This window comes from Pezoporus wallicus, unplaced genomic scaffold, assembly GCF_028554395.1.
Source record: "Pezoporus wallicus isolate ANWC-B61680 ecotype Strahan unplaced genomic scaffold, APGP_CSIRO_Pwel_v1 scaffold_2146, whole genome shotgun sequence".
NCBI classification, from domain to species: Eukaryota; Metazoa; Chordata; class Aves; order Psittaciformes; family Psittacidae; genus Pezoporus; species Pezoporus wallicus.
The window spans coordinates 2,465,132-2,485,150 of NW_026639769.1; the positions used below are offsets into that span (position 1 = coordinate 2,465,132).

Below are 20,019 nucleotides of genomic sequence, written 5' to 3' on the forward strand. Positions count from 1 at the left end.
TTTTGAAGTTAAGAGGTCGCCACCTGAACTCCTAACTGTGGGAAACCCTATAGTGACGCCCTGTATCGGTGGTTGTGATGCTGAGCCTAACACTGTCTACTGAGAAACCTGGTGTCAACACAGAAGAGGACATGAAGAAGATTAAGAACATGGGACATTGTGCACAAATTACTGAATGACCAAGACTCCTGATAAGAGACAGGAAGTAAAGCTCCCTGGGGCTCTCCAGGTAAATAAACCAACCTTGTTTAACACTGCTTACATGTTTTATCCATCTGTCACTTCTTGGAAAAGGTGTTCAAAGCATGTCCAGCATACAGTTAGATCACTGAAGAGCTCTGACAGTGGTGGGGCTTAGCCTGTCCAGGGGAGACTGCAGGTGGGTCTGCTGTGTCCCTTCACAGCAAAATCATAGATCATCTGGTCCAATCTGTCTTGGCAAAGTACGATCTAGACTAGATGGCCCAGCACCCTGTTCAGCTAAATCAAGTGTCCAAAAACTGACGAACACACAGTTTGGGGTTAAAGAGGTTCATTATTGAGGTTGTGTTTTACTTCTGCAGTCTGGGGCTAAGACAGTTTCTTTGTAAGGTTTTTTGGTGTTTACACTTTCAGGTGCGCGTTGCTCCAAGCCTGTATGTGCTTTTGGGCATTTCTTTCCAAGCAGGCATGAGCAAGGCAGCGGAAGCGTTTAGCACCAGTGTGCTTCCCGGTGGAGTCCCAGCGGGGAGTGTTTCCCCCTTTCAAAGCCTTCAATTCTCGTGGAAGGGAAACACAGCCAGTGGGATGTGCTGAGCTGCTGTACTGGGGTTTATGTTAGTGTATGGCTCGTTTCTCCTGGAAATAGCAAAATCTTTCCTGTGCAAGGAACAAGGAGCTTGGCCCCTCATGCGCATATACATTGTTATGTATTTAAATGGAAGAAAGACTTGGGAGGCACTTGAAATGACAAAACAAAGTAGGAGAGGGGACAGGAATCACATAGTTCAAAGCTGGTTTTCCACAGATTGCTATGTGGTGTTTTAACTTTTTATATTTTTTTTTAATTTCTGTTGCTTTTAATTTCACATTTTTTTTCTCTCTCTCTGTATATACGTGCATACTCTAGGAGGGGAAAAAATCCCTCTTTTTGGTTGTTTGTGTGTGTGTGTGTGTGTGTGTGCACGTGTGTTTGAGAGGAAATAAACTTCCTGAGTGCCCGAATTGAAAGATCAATTATTTATTCTTTAGGACAAATTCTTTAAAGAGCTATAGACACAGAAAGATGACCTTAAACTATTACCTGCCTACTATACCTCCTGTCTGCCTTTCTACCTCCCCCTCTTCCCCTCCCAAATGGAAGAAAATATCTATCCAAGATCAGAGGAGATGGCATCTGGGAACGACAGACAACCCTGAGACATGAGCACAGCCTGCAGCCTCCCTGTACCCCGCCTGGCTGTGTAGGTCCAGCACCCGTGACTTCCACAGCCTCTCCGAAATCCTCCCGGCCGGTCCCAGCGCTGCAGCCCAGAGAGCAGCTGGAGCACGGGATGGAGCAGGAAGCCTAAAAACTTGGGTCTGCAGAGAGACCTCTAGTGTTTTTCTTTCTCCATGTCCTGGCAGAGTTCCTCCAAAGTACAAATACACACAGAGCTCCCATTGTTTGCAGCCCTTCACAAGCCCACTGATCCTAATATGGAATTCAGCAGGAAACCCATGATTTCCTGACACACAGCAAGCTGAAGAAAGAAAGGAAAAACTCCATTAAAAACCTCCAGGCTCTCCTCCATGTTAGAAATGAAATGGAAAATGGAGTGGATTTAACAGGAATCCCTGATTCCTGCAGCCAAGCTGGAGGAAGGGAAACGCGAATCAAAGCTGCAGGCTGCTGATATTTTTTAAGTCGCAATAAATACTGAGAACTCCCAAGCAGGATGAAGATTTCCTGACTCTGACGAGTAAGAAGGGACAGATAGCTTTTTAATGATATTTCTCTCTGTATATTTAATTTATTCACCTCGATGATTCTCTTTACTGATCTGGTAATTGTTAGAAGTGGCTGTGACAGCCTGGAAACATTAGTATGATTTCCTGAGTTTGAGATTTGCCCCCCCCCCCCCCCCCCCCCCCCCCCCAAACTCAGGAAAAGTCAATACAATCGCACTTCATTTTTCCTTCATGTGCACTTGGAAGTCCTGGGAGAAGCAAGAGCAGCGGCAGCAGCAGCAACAGCAAGAATGAACTGCAAGGAAAATGACAACTGCACTGACGGGAGCAGCAATAACGCGAAGAAGATGTTAAAATGTGTGGTGGTTGGGGATGGTGCAGTTGGGAAAACCTGTTTGCTGATGAGTTATGCCAATGATGCCTTCCCAGAGGAGTATGTCCCCACTGTGTTTGACCACTATGCAGGTAAGAAAGCATTTTAAAAGAAGTTTAATTGAGGACTGCAGCAGAGCCAGGTGTGAGGTAAAGGAATCTCAAGGAGAGGAGAGGATTGTTCAAAGGGGGTGCATGGGTTACTTCTTGTCCAAGAACGTGATTCAGGCCTGGGTGGTAGCCAGGCAGCTTAGATGGCAGCTCATATATTTGGGGCAATGAAGGATTTATTCAGAGAATTTATTTGTTTGTTTCCAATTTTTATTTTAGTTTTGGTGAATAACCAGTGTTAGGGATGCAGTCAAATCCCCTGGGTTTTTGGGACAGCAAATACAATTCTGCCTCCCTCAATTTTTATTCTTGGTTTGCTTCTGAAATTCTGAAGTTATGAACTTTGCAGGCTGCAGTTATAAAGACTACATGTATATACACATAAAAATATGTGCTATTGGTGATCTTGTGCCTCATGGCAAAAGATGCATAGATTGCAATATTTATATCCTATTTAAGCGGTAATCTTTGAGAATATATCCTATTTAAGTAGTAATCTTTGAGAAAACCAACATAGTCTCTTTCTGTGCTGTCAGAGTATAACTCCTTTCAGAGACATTTGTTACTCCATCTATAAATAGATTTTAATGTTATAACTTGATTATAAGGAAAGCAGAAGTGGTGATTGGTTTGAGTACTTTCTTGTGAGGGAATTTGTAAGTATAAGAAAAAATATGAACATAATCAAGATCATCAATGGTGTTCACTGCATCGCTGTGTAAAACAGACTCAGATTTAAGTACAATATTCACAGGCCTCTTTCTGTAGCAATTACTTGCATTACCCAGCTGTGTCCAAAGTTACCATGCAGCTGGTGTGCTAGGCTAAAACTGTTGCTCAAACTTCTGCTTAAATTTTCCTATCCCAGATTCTGCTGGTTTTCTTCTCTCACTGCTCCTTTGGCTTACAGTTGTTGTTTATGAGATCCCTGAAAAACAAATTCTAGAAGCACTGCAAAACTCATTGCTTATCTTGCAGCAACAGTTGGAGTTTCCCTCATTCTCTCCCCACCTCCTTAAAAACTGAATTTTCATGCCATGGCTTATCATAGATTTGGTATTCTGTAATGGGAAAATCTCTGCTTTCATTCTGGCTTCATGTCAGGTTTAGCGGATGAACTGGTCAAACAAGCAAGCTGTGTAATTGCAGAATCTGATCTGGAAATGTGAAGTCCTGTTCCTCCACAAGAGTGGGCAGCATCACTTCTAATGCAAGCAACACTTTCTTCCCTCTACCCTTCCCACCAGATAAACGGCCATTTAAAAAACAAAACAAAACAAAACAAACAAAAACAAAAAGAACCTTTACCCAAACAAGATATAGGAAAGCATATTGCATGTTCTAAACACACACTTGCATGAGCCAAAAACCCTAAGGAAGCCTGGCTGTGCAAATCTATGACTTACAGTGCAACAGCACCCATTTTCCTGTGAAACGCTGAGCTCTCTTATCCCTCACAGCTTCGCTTCTCAGCTATACACCAGTTGCAGCCCTTCTTTCTCTCTGTGCCCTGCAAATACCTCTGTGTGCAATAGCTGGTGCCAGACCACCTATGCATCAGCCTGTGGCTGGGTGGTTTTGGTGTGGAGCGTTGGGGCACATGTGTCCATGGAGCTGTGCACACACACAGGTGCTGATGCCAGACAGGCAGTCTGGCACTCGGTGGAGGCACTACGCTGAGTTTCTCTTCCCTACCCAACTGCAGGTGACTTGCAAGAGCTTGCTTCAATTTCCTTCCCTCTCTGCCAGAAGTAGTAGAAATTGCCAGTGGGCTCAAAAGTTACTGACAGAGAGGAGGGCTGAGAGAAGGATGGGAAGATGAAGAATGTCACTGTGTAATCCTTATTTCCTTAGGGTATCAGGTAAAAGCAGCATAAATGCAGTTTGAAATCAAGCTACATTTTCAGGGTTTGAAGAGTTAGACATCTAAAATATCTCCAGCTATTTACAGCACATAAATATAAACTAAGAGTGCTTTCAATGACAAAGTTCAGAAAGATAAGGGAAAAAATTAGCTTCGTATATTAACATGTTATTCTAAGAAAAAACCTATTCAGCGTCAGTGGTCAAAACTAGTACTGATCAAAGATGTAATTTCAGGGTTTTGAGAAATCCCATCATTTATTAAACCAATTTCACTACAAAACTGCACATAGAATTGAGCAGTGGAAATTACTTCTGGAGCAGAAAAAGTCCCACTCATAAAACATAAAAATATTACATGGCATAAAACAGAACATAATTTAAAATACTGTGGGTATTGAGAGAGTAAAGAGCTCGCTTGGGGCAACCTTACTGCTGAGATTACAGACTTCAGGATATTCTGTAGCAGCAGCCCATTCAGCCATGGCAGCCCATAGTCGAGAGGAAAGGTAGTACAGTAGTACCATGGGCACAGCGGTACCATGGGCACAGCAGTACCATGGGCACGGTGATACCACAGGCACCATGGCATGGAGGGAGCCTTCATACATGGGCAGATCCTGCAGGGTGGTTGAGGCTCTGTAAAATCACATTTGAATTTACCCCAGGGAACCAGTTTTTCTGCCCCTGCCCTTGCCTCTGCCAAATCCAACTGTTTCAACTTTTCCAAACAAGCTGAAACTGTTTGATTCTGGTCTTCCATGCTGGAAATGCTCAAAAGCAATTAATTGCTACAGATTTTTGTGAAGCTGCACTTTCCATTGAAGGTTTTTCACCCACACGTTGTTACCAGCAGTGGTGCGTTAGCAAGCTCTCCCTCTTGCCTCACCAGGTCACAGCCTGGTTGTGAGTCCCAGGGCATTTACCAATTTCCTTCTTTCTAATGGAAAAAGTAGGGAGAGGGGAAAGCATTAAAAATTGAGGACTCCAGTGGTGATCTCAGAGTAGTTTCTCACTGACACAACTCCAGCAACTCGGGGGAGACAGTGATACTATCCAGCCCAGCATTGGGAAAAGCTCCAGATGCACCACTGCTGTGGCCAAGGCATTAACCATTCATGGCCCTGCAGCTACATGTACTTGCCCTGCTGTGTTGCATCTTTTTAGCTCCTTCCCTGGGCAGGTTTCCATGGGACAGGTGAAGCAGGTGAACATACTGACAAGGGTGGCCAAGAGGAAGCAACCAGCATTTCAAAGGGCTGAGCTCCAACAGTATTAGACCTGTACAGTACTTATTCAGTACCTTTCACATGAAAGGGTTTGAAAAAAACTACAAAATTTGGGCCCAACGTCCCTGTAAGAAATCAAAGGCAGTAGATGGATTTCACCTAAGGAATGAGCAGGCTTCCTGCAGACAACTCATGCAACATTTACAACTCAGATATGGTGCTGTCTGGGAAGAAAAGCTGTTCGTGTTTCACCATGCATGCAGCTGCACTGTGCCAAAGTCCAAACCAGTTATTAGCTCCACACTAGTAATATTCTGCCACAGATTCCACCCACAGTCCACAAAAGCAAATTTGTTCGGGGCCTGTTGCCAGGCTTGGGATGTGATGGATGTAGAGCAGGGTCAGAGGCAATGCCAGACAGATGGGAAAGGCGAATTTGTTATTTGGATACAAAAAAGGTTTATTTTGTTGGATGTATGGAAGTTTACAAGTTTGGTTACCTATCAAGGCATTTTGAAGAGGTTTTCCTAGAGATCAGAGCCCTGGGGTTCCCTCACATTTGGTGAATTTCCAAAGGTCCACACTGAAAGGGTTTAACCACGAAGTAAATGCTATTTCTATGGCAGGCAAACCAAAGTGCTATCCTAGTGACAAACAGGATATTACTGGCAATAACTGTAACAATAGAGACTGTTTGGATAGTGAGTAGATGCTTTAACATGCTGGTTCCATTCTGGCTTTCGAACATCAGATGCCGATTTTCCATGAGCAAAGGTCTCTCAGTCGGGGTGACTTGTATTGTGTCTAGCTATGTGAGGTTATAAATGTTTAATTATGGCTGAGGTTGTACCAACAAAATAATTCAATTCAACTAGCAAAGTTGGTTTAATAATACCAAAATTAACTGGCTTGCTCTGTGAAATAAAGAAATGAGATGTGTGCTGTTACTTAGGCAGCCACCAAGCCTCCCATTTGGTATTCATGAACCCTAAAACCCCAGCAATTTTTAGCATGAAATTTATTCCTCCATAAGTTTATATTCCTCCATAAGTTTATATTCAGGCTTCCCAAAGAGTCGGTCAATGCCCCAAGCCTGTCAGTGCTTAAGAAGGAATTGAACAATGGCCTAAACAAGATGCTTTAACTTGGTCAGCTTCAAAAGTAGTCAGGCAATTGGACCGGATGATCACTGTAGGTCCCTTCCAACTCGAATTATTCTGTTCTGTTCATAAAGTAGATATAGAATAAATATGACCCTCCCTCCCCTCATATGTCGGGACAAACTGGTGAACATTTATATAGTGAACCCATTTGAAAAAAATTAGCAGTGGCATGTGATCAGCTAATGAATAGCATACAGAATAGTTCAGCCATGACTGAAGCTCTGCAAATTAAAAGCAATACAGAAGAAGACAGATGTTAATTACTGTTAGCAGACATGGGTTTTGTTCTTTAATGATGATTCAATCTAATTTGTCTGACTTTGCACTGAAGTGGGCCAGGGTGCTCACTGGTCTCTCAGAGTAGTGATCACAGCCTTACTAGTCAGGCAAGCCATGCAAGAAAAGAGTCTTTTTCTCTGGCATTTTTATCAGAATAGGAGCAGTACTACTACTCTTGCCCATAGCAGATCCATAAATACATTAAACCCTGCCTGTATGCCACAGCACTGACTCAAATCTGTGCTCCTTACATCCACGCATGAAAAAGAGCAGTTGGAACTGTGCTGTTATTGATCATGGCGCTGTCAGTGGCTGGCCACTCTCAGTCCTGGGGCAGGTAGGAGCACCCAAGGGAGACAGCTCATGCATTGAGAAGCTTTGCCTTGCACCTTCTCCCCATGTGGGAGGAAACACTAACCAAGACATTGCAGAAAACAGATGGGAACTGTAACTCCCAAATTTCTCTATTTGCAGTCACAAAAGCACATCTCTCTACACTTTTGATGTGCTAGTTATTTTTAATTGATTGCTAACTCACACCGATTTCAACCCTGCTTGCCATCATGTGTAAGCAATGGCTGAAACCCTAAACCATTGCTTTATTTCCCTGTTGAAACTTTGTTAGACAGGAAGAGACTGCCTAAGGAGATTTGCAATTTCTGTATGGGTGCTGCTGTGGGAGCCTTCACACTACCACATTCTTGAGGCAGTTGTCTCCTATAAAAAGCTTTGGTAGCAAATTAGACAAACCCTTCATGCAATGTTTGGGGTCATTAAACTGAAAGAGCTATAAATAGCACTGGAAGAGAGCTGTAATGTTTATTTGCACAGATGCTTGCAGTGTGGGTTGTTTGGGTTTTTTTTCCTTTTAATGTTCATCCAGTTTTGATGGCACAGATTTGAACTTTATCCGTGAGACAAGAAAGCAGTGACTCTTTTAAGATCTGACTCTATTTAGACTAGCAGCTACAGAACAGATATTTTAATTTTGCTTCTCAGGAGCTAAAAGGACTTCTCTGCCAATCTTCCTGGTATCATCCAGAATAAATGAGGGATCTCAATAAAACATGGAAGGTACAACACAACAAAAACCCACCAGTGCAATTCAAAGGTTTTCATAGCTGACTCTTTTGAAGATAAATTTTACAGAACTGCTAATTCTTAGATTCCCCACAGAAGGTTTTATTTTGTCTTGTGTCACATAAACCAGAGGAGTTCTAGTGATCCTCAAGCTTTTTCACATCCAGGAAGACTAGACAGTCTTCGTACCAAAAAAAGGTGCTTTTTTCCTGAATCACCATGGTTATTCCACATTCAGATGAAACAGGCACCTTATACATCCCCAAGCATCTTAAGACCTTTTCCTTCTGAAGGTGTTTTAGTGTATGCAAAGACCTGAGATAACTATCGCTCATATCTCTCTTCCTCACCCACATCCCTGTATTGTCCTGCGGGTGCACAATCCACTTGGAGCCCTTGGAGACACTGGTGTGTGGATGCTTTGTAATCCTATTTACTCAGGGCAGATTGTTTCTACAGCAGTGGTCTGAGCACTGTGGTGACAAAGTCCCTGTTGTCCCCTGGCATTACTGAAATGCAGCTGTGGCTGGGTAGGAGTCTTCAGCACCTGAACTGCTTCCTACCTCTGCTTTGTTACAGAGCTTCTCTTTGTACTGTTGCCATTCCTGGTTTGATTTTACACTGATAAACTTTATGTTACAAAGAGACACAATAGAGCTCTCCACCTATCCTTCACATACCCACCAGCATCCTGCTGATCACCCAGGACTCAGCCCAGAAGCTGCTACAGTCCTATGAAGAGAATTCATTTCTTCATCCAGTATCAGCAGTCAAATAGTTATCCTTGTGTGTCAAACACAGCAGGGAACACTGGCCCATGAACAACATTTACAGTCTAAAAACTAGATGTGGAGAATAAGCAAACTACAATGCACATCAGGAAGGATAGTGCCGGGAATTAGAGGAATAGATGAAGCAGCCATGTTATTTCATCCAGACTTATCTACCTTAAATTCCACCTAAGCCCCTCTGTCTATTAGTTTGTATTAGCTATGTGGCGTTTGAAGGGCAATAGGAAATACAAAAAATACTAAGCGAGGAGTTAGACCATTTGTATGTGTATTAGTGGTTTGGATGTCTTATGATGGGGTTTTTTTTTTAAGGTCAGTCACAGTCCAGAGGGGATGGGTTGGAAAGATGAGAAAGTCAAGTGGCTTAAAAAGAGATATTTGTTTGCATGGCATGTGATTAACCCAGGGATCTTATTACTGTACAGAAGTTACAGAGGACAAAATTTTAACAAGGTTTGGAAAAAGGAAGATTGGACCAGATATCAGGGAGATTGAGTGCTATCATAAGCTAATGAAAAAGATTTCTGCAAGACACAATAAAATGTGAGCTACCACCACCTTCTGTCAGAGGCCAGGATAAGACCTAAATTTTGTCTGATGAATGGCAAATTATCTTAAACGTGCCCCCTGCTACCTCAGAGATGAAGACTTAACTCCCTGGGCTGTGAGTTTGGCCCAATCCAGCATTCTTGTACTCAGTGTTGTAGAAAGTGACTTTTTGGAATCATTCTTCTGATAAATGGATGGGCAAATATATTTTGAAATTTTGCTTATGTAGCAATGGACTGCTGCAAAGAGACATGGAGCACAAAAAGTATTTACAGCAGAAGTGACGAGAAAATGACCCTTTCCTTGTCACTACTGCAAGGTAGTCAGTCTTAGTTTTTCCTTCCACTTCTTTGTGGAGGGAAAAATTGCAGGAGGTGACATCAACTGAGAAAATCAAAACTGAAACTGTGGCTTCTGGCCCATGCAGGACAATCTCTACAACTGAACTAACAATCTCATTCATTCATTATCTTAAAATAAATAATCAGCTCGGTTCATGTGGTCAGCCTTCTACACCACTTAGAAGGCAAAACCACTCACAGATGGTGCTCGAACAGGTGTGTGTTGACAGCCAGGTAGATACAGATACTTTCCAGCAGCAGATGCTCCACATGCAGGAAAGAAAAACAAAAACTTAGCAAAGAAGTCTAAAGAACAAAAATTCCTAGACATGTACAAAACTGACTCCTTCATCTCTGCAGATATGGCAGCCTTTTTACTAAATCATCGTAACAATGGCTTAGTTACTGAGTAAGTCAATGCAAAATTTCTCCACTAAAACTTATATCTCATTTTCTGTTCTCTTGATAAACCTTGATATCTTGATGTCTGTGCTCGTAATACATATCGTTATCATCATGCACCACTGTGTATCTTCTGCCCTGCAGGCAGTGCCTTTTCCTATGTTCTAACTTTCCAGTTGTTATGGCCAGACCTAATGACATCATGGAAATGGCAAGGGATGAGGAAGAGCAAACATATTTCCTTCAATTGTTCTGTTCAGACAAAGTCATTAAACAATAATGACATCTCCTGTCAAATTCTTATTTATCTTTGCAATGAAAAAATCCAAGTTATTATATTTCTAGGCTGTTCTTAAGAGTGACCATTCACAAGTCTCCTTTCAGATATGTTGTTCTTGTGTCGCAAGCTATGGGTCTTTCAGCTAAGTTAGGGGAGAAGTTACTGAAGAATGAAAGCTTTATGAATTGCCACCCCAAGTTTTATCCCAAATGTCACTGAGTGAATGAATTCTTGACCAGATTTATGAAACTAACTGGCATTCATCTCTCTTTTTTCCCCTGGATAAGAACAGGGAAAATGGGGTTTTAAATAATGTCCAATAATTAAAAGCTTAAAAAAAAAAAATATTTACCTTATTTATTATCCAGTACCACTTGCATTCAAATTCAGAATTGTCTCACCCAAGACAAGCCATGCTATCAGCAGTCTTGGCTGAATGCAAAGACTAGATCTTAAGTGCAATTTCTACATGCACTACATTCTCAAGCACCATTCCTCAGCCAATGACTTTCCCACGTACCTACGCGGACAAGAAAGCTCTGCCGTATCTGAGAATGAATCATTGTTACTGCAGTCCCGAGCACCATCTATCATGTCTCAGCAGTGAGGATACAGCCAGGTAGGTGCGACAGGAGGGAGGGCCCAAGGATACAATCTAACCATGTGGTTGCTACCACCTTTGACTGAAACGGATGCAGTTTTCATTATGCAGTGATGATTTTTCCTGAGTATTTATTTCTTCTGTAGCATACATATTCACAGATTTATGAACAAGAGCAAAGCCCTTTTCTTAGTCAGATATCGCTTTTCTTAGTCAGATAGCACTGTGGGCATGGAAAGTTGTCATATGAAAGTAGGCTCAGAAGGGTCCTGGGGGACACAGTACCATCTGCACCCTGTGGCACTTGCTGGAGGTGGTGGGCCCAGCTAGTCCCCATAGCCAAAGTGGTGTAGCTGGGATCCCAGGTAAGGGAAAGGCACGGAAGACCGTGAGAACTCGGTATTTCAGCTAGCACAGCTCCCCAGACTTAGTGTGGGCCCAGTGCAACAGCAAATCCAGCAGCAAGGTTGCCCAAGGTTTGCCCTTCTGCCCTGGGGACTGGCACAGCAATGAATCCAGAAATATGAAACGTGCCAACTGGTCTCAGGGGAGGGGAAGGATGGAAAAACCATTCACTCACAGGAGAAGCACTGGGAAAAAAAGAAAAAAAAACAACTCCCAAAGGAGGGAGGTAGACAGCTGTAAAAATATTCCCAAGCACAGTGGCACAGGAGGCACAGTCAGAGGGTGATAGCTTGGGAGCAGGAGAGGAAGAGCTGTACCAGGATCCTCACTCCTGATTTAGGACAGCATGTGAGTTTATCATGGAAATAACAGTCCCGGTCATGAACATAGGAGGCAGCACTTAAGCAACTGTAAGAGTTAAAGAGGGATGTGTAGAGGGGCTGGACAACAAGATCCTGCCACAGTGCAGAAGGATTCCTGAGATGACTCACTAAATTCTGAGGGGACAGAGGCCATGTCACTTATTAAATACTCTCTGGCACAGACATCCAGCTATAACTTTGAAGCAGTGATATTAACGATATCTGCTAATGCTCAGCTTTCTGCAGACTTTAAGGACAAGAACAGCTTCAGCAATGAGTGGGAAAACATACATGTTCAAACATAACATTAATTTTTATCCCTTGGGAGATGGGACAAAAAGAGCATCTATTTACAGTAATAATTCTGCTTTGCTGAGAACAGATCATAAGGAAAATCCCATTAGATTGGAAAATGTGTTTTAAGTTCAAGGACTGTCCCATGCTCCAGTTCCAGAGTAGGCAGCCGTCCAGCTGCTGTGAGCAGTTTTGTCCTCAAAGGCCAGACCCTCCCTATTTTGGACACTGGGTTTATTATGAGCAATCTCCCCATCTCTGTTTCAGAACTGGCTAGCTTAGCTCAGTATGTTTTCCTCCAATAAGTAGCCAGAGTCAATGTCTTTTTCTAATCTAATGCCATCCAGAGGGACCTTGACAGGTCTGAGAGGTGGGCCCGTGCAAACCTCATGAAGTTCAACAAGGCCAAGGGCAAGGTCCTGCATGTGGGTGGGGGCAATCCCAAGAACAAATAAGAGGCTGGGTGGAGAATGGATTGAGAGCAGCCCTGAGAAGGACTTGGGCCTGTTGGTTGACAAGAAGTTCAGCATGAGCAGACAGTGCTCTTGCAGCCCAGAAAACCAACTGTATGCTGGACTGCATCAAAAGGAGCATGACCATCAGGTCAGGGAAGGTGACTCTGACCCTCTGCTCTGATGAGGCCCCACCTGCAGTACTGTGTTCATCTCTGGGGTCCCCAACACAAAAAGGATGTGGACCTGTTGGAGTGAGTCCAAAGGATGATCAGAGGGCTGGAGCAACTCTCCTATAGAGACAAGCTGCGAGAGTTAGGATTGACCATGCTGGAGAAGAGAAGGCTTCAGGGAGACCTTTCAGCTTACTGGTACCTAAAGGGTATGACAAGAAATCTGGACTTTTGACAAGGGCCTGTAGTGACAGGACAAGGGGGAATGGCTTTAAGCTCAAAGAGGGTAGATTTAAATTAGGTATTAGCCCATGGCAGGGAGGTTGGAACCAGGTGATCTTTAAGGTCCCTTCCAGCCCAAACCATTCTATGATTCTACAATAATTCTGGGAGGCCAGTTGCTTGAGACACCGTCCATGAGCAGCAAAATACAGAAACCTGTTTTTTCACTTAAAAAGTGAGGTGTTTCCACCAGGGAATCTCAGCTCTGGAGTAAACTCACACTGAAAAGGCCTCCTGAGACCATCTATTTTTTTGCTATATGTATCAAGCAATGGTTTGTGGAAATAATGCCCAGGATTTTGTCTTGGCCATTTGAGCTTAGACAGGAGTGCTGCTATTGACAGGTTGGGTTGTACAATCCTGCTTCTCAAATGGTCCATATAGACACAGAAATTTCACTGAGGACTCGGGGTCTATCTACACGTAGATTAAAAAATGCCTTTAGAGAGGTATTTTGTAATTGTGTCTTTATTTTTGTTTATTTATAACTACATATAGATCTTTTCAACTATATCAAAACACAAAGGATACTATAGAATTGCTTGTAATTTCTATCTAGTTTAACCCCTGAAACCTGAAAACCCATTAAAATTTTCAACAAAAACATGAACAAAATCTAGAAGGGCATTTGTATGCTTTTTTTAAGCCCTTAGAATGATCCTTTACCTTCACAGCGCTGATGTGCTTTGCTCTATGTATATAACCAGTAAATCTCAAAATCAAGTACAATTCCCTTTATCTTGTTGTCTTCTAGTTACTGCTCAGAATATTTTAAGCCTGTTCCAGGAATACAAGGGAGTAACATCTCTCATTAAAAAATACATGTGAAATAAAGCTTTAAGAAAGCAATTTGCCAGGAGTACTGTCCACAAAAATAGGCTCAAACTCAACATTAGAAGGGGAGTTTATATTCCAAAAAATATTAAGCTAATCTTCCACAAACCAGACCTTATGGAAGGACTCCAAATTAGCTGAGCCAGTGCATGACATCATTAATATGGAGATTTTCCCTTGCCATGCATAGAAATATTCTCTGATGAAGTGTGCCACTCGGACATCTTCTGGAAATTTACCTAAACCTAAATTGTTCAGTTTGGTTGAAGTCCAGAGGGGTGAGGTTGCTGTGGTTCTTGTTATTTTAATATTTTAGAGTGTTAAGTGCATTTCCTCCCTAACCTCTCCCTCCTGGGAAATTGCTAAAATGGTGAAATAATTCATTCTTCCATTATTTGAAGCATATCGCCGCATTTATTTCTTTTCCTGTAAAGAGCTCCTTGTAGCAATACTGTCAGTCCCTCCTGATGCTTCCAAGGAAGTAAGAAGAGAGTAAGAAGGAATGTTAATACAGAATGAGGTCTCCAATCTGAAATAATGTTTGTCAGAGGAAATCAATGCCAAGAAAATGGTGGAACAGGAATAACTTTTGTCTCCATATGGTGCTCCCAACCATATGGATTATGGTTTCTCTCCCCTGCCATCTATTTAAATGCATGAATGTGAGAGATTAATACAAAAAAAAACAAGTCTTGCAACAATTTTACAAGGAAAAAAATATTTTGGTATTATGCTTAACAGGGTGGAAACTGCTGAGGACACAAGGGATCCTTGTCCCTGGCTAAGTGTATTCACAGTATGTCGCAGTGAAGTGCCTGAGACAACTCATATAAAGAGCACCTGACTAGAGAGCACTTTGTACCTTCCATCACATTAAGTCCTTCCAGGTCTTGATCCCCTTTACTGCAGTTCCCTCCATCTTTCAGAATGAGTAACTGTGTTTCCTTTTCTTGGTATTTATTTTCCACATTGCTATTTTTAGGGTCTTCCTGCCTGAAATAATAGAGAAAAAGAAAGACAGTTTGTCTTTGCAAAGTACGCCTTGATGCAGGATGGGACATGGAGCTGCCCAGAACTAGATATGGGTCCTGCAGAGCCATCTCTGAGATACCTTGTTCCAGAACCAAGCCACAGACATTGCACATATTGCGGCTGCCCCACAGGCACTGAGTGATAATTATTACCTTGTGTCTCTTCTGATTTCCTCAAGCACTGTCAAGAGGGTGAGGGTTGCAGCCAGGCAAGACATGAGAGCAGATGTTCTTGCCTTCTGACAGATGTCAGCTCTGCCCAATGGAAAATGCCAACTGAGTTGAATGAAAACTAATGTGCAGCCAGTCAGGTTTGTGCAGTACAGTCATGGAACCACCCCTCAGTGACCGCTATCTATTACAGACACTGCAGAGATCATCCAGCAGCCATGTCTTTCCTGGCAAACTCCTACCACCCATATAATAAAATAATTAGCTCAGCATTGTGTGTAAGCTATTGAAGGTCAAAAGAGCCAAGGAGCTGCCTGAAAACAAAAAAACCCAGAAAATAAGGATGATGGGAAAGAAATGTACATCCTTAGAGGATGGAGGGGAAAGGTATGCTTAAGAGAAGACAGTCCAGAAGCAACCCATAAATCGTAAACCAAGTGACTTGTAACAACTATGTTTTGGGCAATATGACTCATGATTTTGATCTTTTGGGGTTAGCAAAAGTTCTCACCAGAGCATTTTTGACAAACTATCCCACCAGGAGAAAATGCTGATTCATGAAAGCTGAAGCATTTTTTTAATACTTGGAAGGACAAATTCTTGAGATCCAGGGCCCTTTGGTTATTTCTGACAGTGCAGCAAGAAAGACCTAAATTGAAAACATAGTATCTGAAGGTTTTGTTTTCATTCCATTGTAAAATGAAAACAAATTGTAAAACCTCAGAAGTTGTCACAAAGCAGAATTATCTTCCCCCTGGCCAGTTCTAGTTGGTTACTGTTATTATCCGTTTTACAGTTACTGTATTGTAATCATTATTATTCAAGGGCAAACTTACTCCCACTTCCTTTAAAATAAATGTTTGTGCAATAGACAAAAATTTCCAAGGGAAATACCTCAAATAATGTGAGTTCAGGTGTGGTTTTAGGCTCTTTCAACATCAAGAGCTGCAGCCATTTCAGGGAGAGGTTAGCAATCGTTGCAAGCCTTAGCAAACCTAATGGTAGAACCAGGCAAACTCTTAGGAGAAAAGTCTTCAAACTGTCACTCACTGTGTCTTTAATATCTTTGGTACAGGCTAGCTACAAAGTGAGTTTTTTCTCCTCTTCTTTGATGACTTTTGTCATCACATTACTGACTAATAAATCCACATTTCTGATTAATAAGACCACATACTTTTGATTTCCAGGAGAAGGAAGTTATTCCAAGAGTTTTCAAAGGTTTTCAAAGTATATTTTCTTTCCACCAAAAACAATCTTGCTTCAGTGAGTGTTTCCCAGAGTTAGTGACACTGGAACAGGGGCTTCATCTGTGATGCCCAGTGGACATGGAGGGACATGTCTGTGGTTACATTCTAGTAATGCTGCTTCTATATTATGGAGGGAATATACAGGAAGGACCTGATTGGGAGCTCATGCTGTATAAAGTTAGGAAGGGCATTACTGTGGCTAGGGAAATTGAGTTATGTACAATAAGTCTGAACTTGAAATTCAACCTATATTGCAGTTTCTGAGACCATTTACAGTCTGTTCACTTCCAGTATCCCCCCTATATAGCTGCATTTTTACCATCTGTCACCTTAACAAACCAAGATGCTGCTGTTTGATAGAAAGGATTTATTCCAGAGTTTAAAACAGTCTGTCCTTCCCAGGAGCTTCTCAACAGAGGGCTCAAAATCCTGTCCTAGTATGAATTACATCTGACCTAAGTAAGTTCATTTGGGGTGTCTGAATTTCAGAAGTTTGAATTTCAGATTTTCTATATGAGCAACCCTTTTTAATGTGCTCCTGCTGTGAGCTGTCGGGCAAAAATAAAAACAGAGCCATCAGAGGTAATGAAAAGGCACCACCAATTGTGCCTAGTATATTTCTGCCATAGAAGAGCTGGAAACATAACCTGAAAGAGACTGGTTTCATTTCCTAGTGAGCATGGTGAGTATGGGTACCTGAGACTAGATATAGTCTCTATTAGCTGTAAATATTTATGCCTATGGCCATAATACTGGCTTTTAGTCTGATGATCTTCAGTATGAGGAAATGGTGGTAAATACATTTTGATACTGAAAACAGAGGAAATAATATTTAAGCAATCCTTTTGAAGGTTAGCTATGAACCCACACAAACTGCTGGGTTCATCTGGAAGGCTCACAGAGCTGGGGTCAAGCAAATCTAAGTCAGGAAACCCTTGAAGTGAAGGAATGTGTGGCATATAATAAAACGCCAACAAGTAGATGAATAAAGTAAGGGAAAGAAAATAATTTCCTTAATGCATTTCTGTGCAAACTGCTACTCTCCCCGGAAATCAGAATGAAGATATTTATGACACACAACAAATAAATTCTCAAGAAGGAAATAACAATTTTCCCCTTACGTACCAGCAGGAGATGCAAGGAAATGTTCATATAATAATAATTGCATGATCTATTTTTGAAAGACTTATTAGATTACAGAGAATCCATATGTTGGCGATGTTGATTCCCAGATTTCTTCCTCTGTTATATTACTTTATATATGCAGTTAGAGAAGTACCTATAGTTTCCACTTCAGGGAATTTTCCTCTAAAATATTTGCATAGATGCCTTTTGATAAGAAAGACAACAGTCCTAATGCCACCATTTCACAAATGCAACCCCTATTAGTTTTGGGGGCTAGTAAATGAGCATTATTTCTCTCCATGGTTTTATTAGTATATACAGAAGAAAAGAGGGTCATCAGCAGGGGAATATAGATCCCATCTTGGCATGGGGCAGGGGCACTCTGGCTTTGGAGAATCTCCCAAATACCTTCTCAGAGAAAAGCAACTCTTCCATAATCCCAGTAAGGGCCAGACTACACCAGCAACAATAAGAGAGAACAGTAACAGGAACCAGAAAGGGCAGATCACATGAATAAAATGGGCAAAGCCAGGAGGGAACCTGGACCTTGACATTCATGCTGTATAATACAGTCATTTTGGGGTAGAAAAAATGCAGTTGGATGGAAGAGTTTTCTCTCTTGTCTGGGCACCTCAAGCTGTGGCCAGATATGAGAGGATGGAAAATATACATCTTCCTCTGTCTCTTAAGGCAACTTAAGTCAGAGTTTTTGAAGGCACCTTGTAGAGCTGGCTACTTTATTCAAATTCAATTTGAAAATAAACATTTTGGGTTCCTTGGAAAAATCCCTCCCCTCATTTGATTCCCAAGAGGTTCAAATCCCCTCATTCAGCTTCCTGAGCTGCTGAAGGCTCCCAGTTCTTATATGGCCAAAAGTCCTCTTACAGATATCAGCGTCTTCTCTGCAGGATGGCAGTAAGCCCATCCCTCAGCACCACCTCATTAGATTATAAAATGTTTCATTCAGATGCTGATTAAACCTTTAGCTATAGAAACACAAATGCTAAGCAGGAGTCTCAATATCAGAGATTCTTAATAGCTGTAGAAGATCATGTTAGACATACCACAATTTGTGCAATCACCCATTTGGAGGGAAGACCACAGATTCCCTTAGGTCAGCAAAAATATCTGGTAAATGGGTGATGATCACTGACACAGGGAGTGTAATGGATACACTCCAGATGCCTTTTCAATATCCAATGGGATTTATGTCACCCATTGGCAGATGGAAAACTTCATTTCTGGGGGGTGGGGGGAATACACACACACACACATATACACACACACACACATATATATATATATGGGTTGAGTTTATAGTAAGGTAGCCAAGACTAGATTTTCTTTTTGTCATCTTCCTATTTCTAGAAATACCTCCCTCTGCCCTCTTGGAACTGCAGAATGTATATATCCCAGACATGTAGCTGGCTTTAAAAGCCCCAGATCTTAAACTAGGAAGAAAACTATGGAGATCAATATGTCTGAAGAAACAGGGGTGGGAAAAACTCCAGAGAAAAGTGTTTATGAAGGAAAGCAGATTTTCTAGAAAAATTCTGCAGTTTGCCACATACTCTCAGGTAAGGAAAAAGCTTTTCCAAGTGAGAGAACATACATGGCAACAGAGGCTGGAGAACTGTTCAAAAGGATACAGCCCTGGGACTGCTCTTGAAATTGTTGTTTCACTTTGTTAAAAGAATTACAAAGTGAATACTAAACTTATGATGATGAAATTATACATAGGATCAAAATAAATTGTCCCCAGTGTTTCCCTGCTATTACAAGCAGACATATAATTTCTCCATAACCAGCCCCCAGATTGCTTTAACACTGGCTTTCTGGATACCAATTCATCATTGACCAGGTATATCCTGTGAGGTGTCTGACTTCATCCCTCTTGTTATTAAACAACAGGGAGTCTGCTCAGACACCCTCAGCTGCCTTGCAAACATAGCAGTAATCATTAAGCATTTTAATTTAAGAAGTTTGAAGAGATATATAGGTATACAATTCCTGATGGTTTTCTCATCTTAATTTCTCCAGAGTGTCTTAGCAGTGGTCAAGCCTTCTGTTTTTCAGAATCTCCTCCCAAACTCAAAGTCTGAAGATCCTGTGTTTACAGAGGAATGTCACTGTTCTGGAAGGGAAGAGATTTTGAGAAACCCCTTTGTTCTGAAATCCTCTTAAAACCAATCCAAACCAGTTTCTCAGTGATTCTCACTGGTGCCATATAAACAAGATTTGATTCTTGTATCTTTTCCATTTTCTCACTGTATCTTAGCCATTTCCCCACAGAAATAGCACCAGATGGACATTATTATTTCACACTCTGGAGACTTCAAATGTTCATCAGCTCTCCCATTCTGTGAGCTCTCATTACGAAGAGCAAGAGAGATTTCTGTGCTGTTTGGTCAAAACCCACATTTCATATATGACCACAGCATAATAATGCATACACTGCCTAATGTTAAACAATTCATTGCACACTACTGAATGCTAAATAATAAAATGAGCCACTGTCATTTTAGACTATCTTGATCATTATAGCCCTACGGGCAGGAGGCATCAAAGTTAATAGAACAGTATTTAATATTAAGTAGTAGGATATATTAAGTAAATATTAAATTTGACCCATAAACAATCTCTAGTATAAGCA

At 41.6% G+C, this 20,019-nt stretch overlaps 1 protein-coding gene across 1 annotated transcript in view; it reads left to right on the top strand.

Moving 5' to 3' along the window:
* The first annotated feature begins 1,593 nt into the window (after nucleotides 1-1,593).
* RHOJ (ras homolog family member J) overlaps nucleotides 1,594-20,019 on the top strand; it is a 58,485-nt gene continuing 40,059 nt past the window's right edge. The window contains exon 1 of the mRNA XM_057416068.1: nucleotides 1,594-2,394. Within this exon, the coding sequence (XP_057272051.1) occupies nucleotides 2,220-2,394 (175 nt within the window). The 5' untranslated portion in view covers nucleotides 1,594-2,219. The remainder of the gene's footprint in view (nucleotides 2,395-20,019) is intronic.